The sequence below is a fragment of the Juglans regia genome, chromosome 15 (genome assembly GCF_001411555.2).
Source record: "Juglans regia cultivar Chandler chromosome 15, Walnut 2.0, whole genome shotgun sequence".
In the NCBI taxonomy this organism is placed as follows: Eukaryota; Viridiplantae; Streptophyta; class Magnoliopsida; order Fagales; family Juglandaceae; genus Juglans; species Juglans regia.
In genome coordinates this window covers 1,882-12,891 of record NC_049915.1, presented here as the reverse complement: position 1 = coordinate 12,891, position 11,010 = coordinate 1,882, and the positions used below count along the sequence as shown (strand labels likewise).

The following is an 11,010-nucleotide window of genomic DNA, read 5'->3' as shown; positions in this document are numbered from 1 at the left end:
ATGCCCTAACTGTTCTAGTTGAGATGGGATGTCCCAAATAGTCAATCTCTAAACATTTAGACCTTATTTGGATAGTGAAACTGTTGCATCTAAATGGAGCCTTAAGCTCACACTTGGTTTGTTTAGCAAACAACTAATGTTAACATATGATAAATTAAAATCTAACAACTTGCGAATTCACTTCTGATGCATAGTATATAATCTTTTACTCAAGCAAATATTTAAGATTTTTATGGGCAATTTTGATACAAAAGTTTGCCCTAATGATACACCTTTGTATCGTTGAAACTAAAACAAAAAAAGCCATTTCATTGGTTGATATCATTTAAGCTTTATCCTTAAAAACTTGGTTGTCAAGACTGCAGTTCATCAATTGGCTGCCTAAAAAGGCAGAGGATGAGCGTCAAAATAAAAATTATCTAATATCAAAATATAAAAAATAATTTAATTTTTTTAAATTTTAAAATAAAAATAATATTTTAACAATATTTTATTTTATTTTATTTTTTTCTATCTTTTTTTAAAATTCTATACAATATTTTAACTCGAATATCTGTATGACTATTTATAAATCATCTAATTTCACTCTTAACTTTCTTTTCAATAGTGGGCAAAGGTCAAGCGTTTAATATATTTTTTTCTATACAAGTTTATCTCTTTGTTCATTCGATTTTTCATTGTATCATTTAATTTTCTAGATCTGATAATTTCGTCCATTGGGTACTTCACAACAATGCTAACAGAAATTTGGCTGCCGATAAAATTATTAAATTAAATTAAATTAAAAATGCAAAAAAAAAACATAAACCTGTAATATGAAACAGGGGAAGAAAGACCGTCAAGAAACGTGATGGGCACATAGCCACGTGTCCTCCCAGATAGAAATGGGTTTTCCTGAGCTCGGATTGCTCATAGATGACAAAGATGAGAACTATTATCGCATAGATGGATAGAGTCGCAGGTAGAATTTTCCATCCATAAATAATCCTTAAATTCATTTTTGATAATTATTCTAATTTTGCGAGAAGGCCAGAGAGAAATGACGGGACCAACACCAATTACAGCCGTGTCTTTACTCTCTCCACCTGCAGCACCCATCTCTTCTCGATCACTATCCTCTCTTCCTTCTACCGTACACACTACTGGTAGAACAGGCAATCACTGCACGAAACCGGCGACGACGACGAATATGAAGTCTTCTACTCCTTGGTGTTCTTCTATGAATGTTACTTCCTTAGCAGTTTCGGCTGCAGTTTCACCCGGCATTACTGCTCCCCAACACCTCAACATCCGAAGAAGAAAAAGGACGATTTCTTGTGAGATCTCTCTCGAATCAGATTCCACAACGGTGACAAGAGCATCATCTGAGGAGGCTAAGATCGGTGCCAGGGTTAGGGTTAAGGTGCCATTGAAGGTGCACCATGTTCCCAGGCTGCCGGAGGTGGATTTGACTGGTATGGAAGGTGAGCTCAAGCAGTATGTTGGACTTTGGAAGGGTAGGAGAATATCCGCGAATCTGCCTTACAAGGTTGAGTTCCTTACCGAAATCCAAGGCCGCGGCCCTGTCAAGTTCTTTGCCCATCTCAAGGAAGACGAGTTCGAATACCTCTAAAACACAAATTTTATGTACTCCCTCCACCCTGTACTTTCAATCCTATTATATGTTTTTGTTGTATTTTTTACTCCTGCCTACTGCAATCTCATCGCATATGTTTGGTTCTTTTGAAAACCACTTTTGTTTCATCAACTAACTTCATTGTTATTGTTCTAGCATGAAAGCATTACATTCCATCTAAGTGCTCAAATTAGGAAATAACTCAGCAAACCTTCTCTTGGGAAATACCCCTTTCCGTCTATTTTTTTACTTTAGATGATAACACGCTTGTACCACGCTTTTGGGCATTCACATGGAATTTTGTGTTACTGCTTTTCTGGATGTTCTTCGTTTACTACAGTGTTTCTCGGATGCCTCAGCTACTTATTGCAATCCTCAATTGAATGTATTTTTCTCTGCTCTGTGGACAGATTTACTTAAAATTTAAGAATTCGTTTGGGTTGCTAGGGTATTGTCATGAATGTAAGTGTTGATATTCGAGATAGAGGCCAAAGTACTTGATGAAAAAAAGCGGTGGGATCTCCACATGGTTGCTGTTATTTGGGCACAAAACTCAAGCCTAGTGCTTTGACAGGTAAATTAACAAATTGAAGACTACTTTGTCACAAGAGTATTAATTTCTATAGTGGTACTCTGATTGTAGTTGGGTATGATGTAAGTAAGTTTTTTTTTTACCCTTTTGGTGGTAGAAAGTATTTGATTAAATGGTTATTAGTTTTTTTTCCTTCTATTGGCACTGGTGTCTGGAACTAAGTCCTGACAAAAATCCTAAGGGTGCACAGATCCTCGGTAAGAAATTTTTTGCAAGTGCACCTCAAGTAATTCAAGGTAACATTCCCTCGGTCTAATGGTCTCTAGAAATTGTTTGCACTCAAGGGGAACGTTAGACTTGGAGGGATTATACCACCAAGACCAAGACTCTTACCACTTGAGCGAAGTCCTAGGGTTTATTATCCTTTTACCCATGGCTATTAAACTTTTGGGATAATTGCTAATTTTACGTGGTTCAGAACAATGGTCCCTAAGGTTTGAAAATGTTCCAGGTGTTGAAATTGAATGCACTCATTGAGGGGAGTCTTGGTGCACATGTGAGGGAGAGTGTTATAGTAAGTATGAACTAAATTATTAAATTTACCATTTACACATTAGTTTAAACTTTTGGAACAATTGATGTAATCTTTGGCTGCTCTTGGTTGTGCCATTTTGCAACATTTATTAAAGCTTTTATTCACACCTTTATTTGATAGGGCTAGACTTTTTAATAAGACTAAAAACTGTTTTTTATTTTATTTTATTATTATAAGTAATAAGACTAAAGGCTGTTATGATGTCTTTCAAGCTTTTGGAGCAGGATGGCTGATTACAGAATGCCCTGTCACCTCAGGTGTTTTCTAGGAGATCTTTGATTCTTCGATATATCATGAGATTACCGAAATATAGTATGGAGATTGATTCTTATGGTGACACAAATTATCTAATGGAATCCTGTAGGCAAAGTTCAATATGTATATAAATGAGAAAACTGGTTTTTGGAGAAGACGCCATCTTCGATCTAATGATAGTCACTAATTGAAAGCAGGACTTTATTTTTTGAGATTTTCTTTAGAGTTTGCCTTGCTAAAAAGGAGAAGATAATATTTTCTTAAACTTGGAACCACTGAGATCATATAGAGAAATTATTCAAGTGAATAAGAGGAAAATCATTTTGCTCAATGCTATCGCGAAATGGCTTTGCTATTCTAAGAAATTCTCGAAAATAAGGAAATTTCAATAATTTTCTATCTACTTTAATATTAATGGTATTTCTAGGAAGCTTGAGTGTGCATCTCATTCAATATGATGAGCTCAATCCTGTTACCATACACAATGTGTTTAATGGTACTTCTGGGAAACTCGTCTAAGAAGCTACCATACTCAATGAGCTTAATGTAGCATCTCCAAGTTTTAGCCTTTGAGAGCACAAATGGGTCAAGTTGGGCTTGAGCATACCTAGACCATAAAACGCCTTTTAGCATAATGTCATATTGACAGTATGTTGTCTTCAAGGCAGCCAGACAAATGTGACTGTTGAATGTAATAAAAAAGTGACAATCCTTTTTTTTTTTTTTTTAACATATCTATGGTTTTTGTTAGCAAACCAGCTTTTTGTATTCGGTTTAACTGTGCAATAAACAATTCTATTTAACTTTTGTTTGTGGGCTAAATTTTATGGATTGTGGCATTGTGCTGCCTTTCCTTCTTAAAAGACTACCCACCCTCAACTTTCTAAAATACCTCCCCACTCCTGCGAGAAACAGAGCTTCATCCACCATCCTTGCCACCCTTGCCACTCATGAAACTGATGACCCGTTAATGAAGAGAAACAAAGACATTTTTCTGTTCCTCTCAGTGATTCGAAAATTGTTACCAGCCACCTTTGAGAAGATGAAGGTTTTAGACTTCACCTGAAAATTCCCATCCCCGTCCATTTGAGCCCACTGCAAAAGGCAATCCAATGTGTGTCCTTTGCAAAAGGCATCCTAAAGGAACTCTGAAAAAATTGAGAAAATGACACCCTAGAAAAAAGAGATAATTGCTTAAGAATTGGTCGCTGGAGAAATTGAGAAGACTTAGGAAGAGGTCTCCGGCCTTGTTTGTTGAAGTGTATGTGATGGTCGCTGGAGAAACAGGTGGAGTGATGACTGAACACAGATCTGCAAAGAAACCCGGTCACTGGCGGGATGACCAACGTTGGACGACCTTTGGTGAGGTCGACAAGGTTCGTCCATCTTCTCTGTGTCGACGGTGAGGAGTCACACGCCGGAGGTTCTCTGATTGTCCCTGAAGGTGAAAAGGGATGCAGCTGTGAAAGTTTCTCTAACCACCTCAAGAAGGTGGCTGGTCTCGTGGGATCGTCTACAAATGGGTTAGCAACAAAAAAGTCTCATAAAAAAGTTATGGTATGGGGCAAGTCCAATGGGCAAGGCGCTTCCCATTGCCCTGTGGGAAGTGGGGCGTCCTCTGCTGATCGTTCAAAATTGGGGGAGGTAGAAGGTATTTTGTGGGCTATCAGAGGTCAGTTGTCTGGGGTATTAAAGGAAGTCTCAATGCTGATGAAGAAAGTGGATGATAGTCTCAACTTGGTAAAGGACATGGGAAAAATTCTGAAGGGGGTTGGAAACATCTGATATAGGCCTAAAGCAGAAGGGGCCTGCAAGCACTCAACTCATTCATCCAATTTGGAAAGCTAAGGTGCGTCAGGCCTTAGTTTTGCCCCCGTCATTACAATGCAAGGAAAGTGGCTTTGACTGTCCACAGGACCTTGGGGGCTCGCCAGTGCCATCCCCATTACTGGAGGTGAGTGCTTTATGTGCGGAGGTGTCGACCTCCACTGGGCTGCCTCGGTCTAGTCCTTCATCAGAGGCTCCTTGTAGGGACCAATGACCTCATCCATCTTTCAGTGACCAAGAGAACCCTTCAAGGGTTCTGTGCACATTGGCAGAAGGGGATTGTCCTTCATCAGAGGCTCCTTTTAGGGACCAAGGTCCTCATCCATCTTTCAGTGACCCAGAGAACCCTTAAAGGGTTATGTGCACAGTGATAAATGGGATTCTCTCGGATGGTGATTCTTCACTTGGGACTAATTTACAGTTAGTTTGCAAGGAGTTCGAAGTTGACATGGATCTAGGGGTACAGGAGACATACCTAGTCCCATATACTCGTTACCTCCTGATTGGGTTCTACATAAGGTAGATGATCTTTGTCATTGCATCAGGATTTCATGCGAAGGTTATGAGAACCAGCTTAAAGCTCTTCTTACTGCCATGTATGCAGGGCAACCACTTCTTGCTAAATCTGCCACTAAAAATGACAAGGAGCTTAGGAGGCTTGCTTGCACCATAAACTATGGTGCAAGGGACGGAAGTGCGAGCAGAGGGAGATTCAACGAGAGGGTGAACCTCACCATCCCATGAAGCCTTAGATCCTTTTATGGAATGTTCGGGGGGTAAATGACCTGAGCAAGCGTCTTAGAGTGAAGAATTTATTACGGGAATCGAATGCGGATGTGATTTGTTTGCAGGAGACCAAGTTGAAGTTTATTGATAGACAATTGATAAGAAGCTTGTGGAATTGTCCTTACATAGAATGGACCGCGCTTGTCTCCAAGGGTGTTTCTGAGGGTATTCTAGTGTTGTGGGATAAGAGAGTTGTTAATTTGATGGAGGATTTCATCGGTAATTATTCGGTAGCTTGCTCTTTCTTTCTCGAATGTTGAAGATGGTTTCAGTTGGGGGTTCTTAGGAGTCTACAGGCCAAATGTTGACAGAAAAAGATAACTCCTTTGGGACGTGATCGCTGGTATGTGTAGTGGGTGGAACATCTCGTGGTGTATTGGAGGCAACTTCAACGTCGCTCGGTTCTCGAGTGAAAGATCGGGGGACACTAGCTTTGATACTGCCATGGCTAACTTCTCAGCTCTTATTTTTAAGTTGGACTTGGTAGATTTTCCATTGGTAGGGGGAGATTACACTTGGTCTAACAGGAGGGCCTGGTCTAGGCTGGATAGGTTTATTGTCTCTCATTCCTTGGAGGTCCATTTCCCCAATCTCTGCCAAAAAAGGCTTTCTAGGATTTCCTCTGAACATTTTCCCCTCTTATTAGATTGAGGGGGTCTTCAGGGGGGACATAGTTACTTTAAATTCGAGAATATGTGGTTGAAGGTTGATGGGTTTTCGGAGAAAGTTAGATTGTGGTGGGCCTCTTATCAACTCACGGGCACCCCTAGCTTTGTTATGGCCGAGAAACTCAAAGTTTTGAAAAACGATCTAAGAAAATAGAATTGGGAAGTCTTTGAGAACATTAATGACCATCGGCCTCCTTTATTCCAAGAGTTGCAGCATCTTGATGATAAAGAAGTGGATGGGCCTCTCTCATAGGAAGATAAAGCAAGGAAAATGATCATAGCAGCTGAGTTGGAAAAAATCACTCTTATGGAAGAGATCTCTTGAAAACAAAAATCTCTGGCCCTTTGGTTGAAGGAAGGGGACATGAGCACAAAGTTTTTCCATAGAGTTGCTAACTCTCATCGTAGAAACAATGCCATTGAGGTTCTTCATTCGGAAGGGAGAATTTTGACAGATAGAGTTGCTATCAAGAATCATATTGTACACTCTTTTGACAACATGCTTAAGGAGCAATACCAATGGAGGCCCAAGGTAGACGGACTCGTTTTCAAGGTGATTGACCAATCAAGTACGGCTTGGTTGGAGAGGTCATTTGAAGAGGATGAGGTACTTAGCGTGCTTAAAGGGATGAATAAAGACAAAGCACCGGGCCTAGATGGTTTCACAATGGCATTCTTTCAAGCTTGTTGAGACATTGTCAAAGAGGATCCCATGAAGGTTTTTTTCGAATTTCACTCTTTTATGAAATTTGAGAAGAGTCTTAACGCCACTTTCATCACCCTAGTCCCTAAAAAGGCAAGGTCGGTGAAGGTGCAAGATTTTCGTTCAATAAGCTTGGTATGTGGGGTAAGATCATCTCAAAAGTTCTTGTTAAGCGACTAAGTGAAGTTATTGGGAAGATCATCTCGAAGTCACAAAACGCTTTCGTTAAAGGAAGACAAATTCTTGACTCTGTTCTTATTGCAAATGAGTGCTCAACGGCACTCCCAAAGGCTTCTTCAATAGTTCTCGGAGTTTGAGATAAGGGGACCTCTTATCCCCCTTGTTAGTCATTATTGTTATGGATGTGTTGAGTAGAATGATGGAGGGGATGGTGGACAAGGGCTTCATTTCGGGTTGGGGGATTCCTCATGTAGCATATCAGTCACTCATCTCCTTTTTGCCGATGATATGTTGATATTCTGTGACCCAGATCCTGATCAAATTTGCTCTATGAGAGCTCTTCTTTTGTGTTTTGAAGCTATCTCAGGTCTTAAAGTGAATTTAACTAAGTCTGAAATTGTCCCAGTTGGTTTGGTTAATAATCTAAACAAAGTGGCGATCATTTTGGGTTGCAAGGTGTCATCCTTGCCTATGAAATACTTGAGATTTCCTTTGGGAGCTTCTCATAAATCCAAGGTAATGTGGGATGAGATTGCTGAGAAAATCGAACGCAAACTGGAAGGTTGGAAGAGAATTTACTTGTCTAAAGGCGGTAGAATCACACTTATCAAGAGCACTTTATCCAATCTTCCAATGTACTTCTTATCCTTGTTCCCCCTGCCTGCAGTATTGGCAAATAGGCTGGAGAAGCTTTACCGTGATTTCCTATGGGGAGGATTAGAAGACGAGAAAAAGATTCATTTAATCAAATGTGATTAAGTCTGCACTCCTTTGTCTTGTGGTAGTTTGGGGGTTAGGAAATTGAGAACCTTTAACAAGGCTCTTCTTGGTAAATGGCTATGGAGGTATCATAAAAAAGGGGACGCTGTTTGGAAAAGTATCATCGATACTAAATACGAGAGTATTTGGGGTGATCGGTGCTCTAATGTAGTAAGAGGGGCCTACAAAGTGGGGGTTTGGAAATTCATTCGGAATGGATGAGAGGACATACTCCACAAGTCCAGTTTTGAGGTGAAAATGGGTACACGAATTAGATTTTGACATGATATTTGGTGTGATGATGCAGCCTTGAAAAATGCTTTCCCCTCTCTTTGTAGAATTGCGTCTGACAAATAAGCTTACGTGGCTGATAACATTAGCATTATTGTTGATTCATTGCACTGGTCCGTGGTTTTTTCTAGAGCTGCACATGATTGGGAGGTGAATGACATTGCTAACTTTTACAATGTATTATATACACTGAAAGTGCAACCAGGAAGAGAGGACAAGCTACTATGGACACATACAGGGAACAAGAAATTCTCAGTCTGCTCTTATTACAAGGTATTAACGGTTAACCCATCTAATGCCTTCCCTTGGAAGATCATTTGTAGGAAAAATGCTCCCCTCAAAGTAGCTTTCTTTGGCTGGTTGGCATCCTAAGGGAAATTATTGACCATTGATAAGTTGAAAAAGCGCGGCTTCCACTTGACAGATTGGTGCTTCATGTGTAAACACAATAGCGAATCAGCAGACCACCTGCTTCTCCATTGTGAAGTAGTAAAAACTTTATGGGATGACATCTTCACTAGGCTTGGTATAGTAAGGTAAAGTGTTTACATTATATAATTTGATTGGAAAGATAAGTTTTAAATTTGAATATTACAAATTAAATTTTACAATTTAAATGATGTGAATAATGTGCTCTACATATCAGCTCGAGAATACAATAATGAATTATTTCACACATTGATATTAGCTTTCCCGTTTATTTTGTGTTTCACTTTTTGATCAGAGATTTAGGTCTCGTTTGGATATAAGAAGTGTTTCATCTCATCTTATCTTATCATTACAACTTTTCTAAACATCCACACAAAATATAATAAACAATTCAATTTTTTCAAATCTTTAAATAATAATAATATTAAAAAATAATATTCTAACAATATTTTATTCAACTTTCAATTTTTATCTCAACTTATCTTATCTCAACTCACTTTCAAACCCGCACCTAACTCATTATATAACAATATACGCTTAACAAATATTGAATGAGAACAATTGTAATAATTTACTGTTATTGATAGTACTGCTACTTGCTCTTGATGAATGATTACTATAAACAAAAGTACATATTTAACTCACCCAGGCCATGCCCATTTCTTTGGAGAAAAAAGAAAAGAAAAGTCTACTATGCCCCCCAAATCATACTGCTCGGTTTGACAGCTCGGTGTGTGTGTTTTTTTTATTGAATGACGAAGAAAGTGATTTTAAATGTATGGATGTATTTTTTTTATTTTTTAAAAATATTTAAATACATTAAAAAAATGTGAATAAAAAAAATTAGTTTTACAACTAGCAGTAACACCGAGCGTTGCTACTCCGGCGGCATAGTAGCACTGCTAAAAAAAAAAAAACTTATTACTGTGCCCATCAATCTAGTTTAACATGCAAAATCTTTCATCCGGGTTTCTGCATGGTGAACAGATCAAGTGGTAGGATAGTTGTCTAACCCTACGTTGTTAGCGTGTGGTGATAAAAGCTAATATTAACCTAGTATATTAACATATTAACTTGGCTTATAAAAGATATTTCATATAGTATGTTCAATTATAACTTTTTTTTTTGTCATAAATAGTTTATAAATTTCATTTCGTAAAATCTTTTTATAAATTTAACATTTATAAGTTAATTAGGTGCTTCTCTCTAAATGAAATTTACTATCGAATGAACCGCACTCTTTCATATACGCCATGATTTTTTCCTCTTTCTCTATCCCTATCCTGCAGGTACAACATTTGAATCAATAATGCTGAATAAAAAACTTTCAATTGAACTTATTCTTTGAAGAAAAAGGGCTACTTTGCCGCCCGTAACATACCGCTCAAAATGTACTGTTTGGTGAAAAAAAAATTTATTTTATTTTATTTTTTTACTTAGTGATTAAGGAATTGATTTTAAGTGTATTGATGTATTTTTTTTTATTTTTTTAAAATATTTAAATCTATTAAAAAATTGTGAATAGAAAAATGAAAAAAAAAGTTAAAAAACAATAAGCGGTAAAGTGGACCAGGCGGTAGAGTAGCCCGACTTTTCTTTCAATTTGTATTTTTGTTAATCTCTTTCAAAACTAAATTTGAAATTTAGGGAAGTGCTCGCAACATTGGTCCTGATAAACCTCAGTGCTCGCAACATTGGTCCTGATAAACCTCAATTTATTACTTTGTCAACGATTTTTATCAGTTGTAGCAAATAAAAATAATTGAATTATTCTACTCATCATTCACGCACCACACATTTGGTAAGAGAATGAAAGAAGTTTAATCCTCTTCTAGGGGCCTGTTGGGTCGTATCAAGGGCTTGGGTCGTAACACAATCAGATAACCTAGTTAGTCCAAGGCCTAGTCCAATCCAAGAATATAATAGCTAGCACCGAAGGAATTTATTACAAGTCTCATCATGCTACACGTGATGAGACTTCGCAGGGTAACTGGAATGGGTTTAATCCTCTTCCGAGGGCCTATTGAGTCTTATCATGGGCTTGGGTCGTAGCATAATCTGATAACCTAACTAATCCAAGGCCTATTCAAGATAACTGAAGGAACAACCGCCCGAGAACTTTGGGAAAATGGCTATCCGCTTATTCAAGATAAGCTAAACTCCAAATCCCGAAGGCTTAAATTTCAAATAATGAGTGAGATAGTTATCGTGTAACAACATGAAGCATCACGAGCTCTATTTATATCATCTAGGTATGACTATGTGAATGAATTGCTAGAGAGATCGCCGTTATCTTTACTGACTTAGGCATCATAGACATTCCCTTGAACCTTTAAGCCTCATTCCCTTTGGTTGCAGGTGATCGTGTGT

The 11,010-nt window shown here is 38.2% G+C and overlaps 1 protein-coding gene across 1 annotated transcript; it reads left to right on the top strand.

Moving 5' to 3' along the window:
- Positions 1–952: 952 nt before the first annotated feature.
- Positions 953–2,345, top strand: LOC109002985 (ferredoxin-thioredoxin reductase, variable chain, chloroplastic). The gene is made up of 2 exons (XM_018980926.1): positions 953–1,626; positions 2,063–2,345. The coding sequence occupies exon 1, from the start codon at positions 1,040–1,042 to the stop codon at positions 1,610–1,612; it is 573 nt and encodes a 190-aa protein (XP_018836471.1). The 5' UTR covers positions 953–1,039; the 3' UTR covers positions 1,613–1,626; positions 2,063–2,345.
- The last annotated feature ends 8,665 nt before the right edge of the window (positions 2,346–11,010 follow it).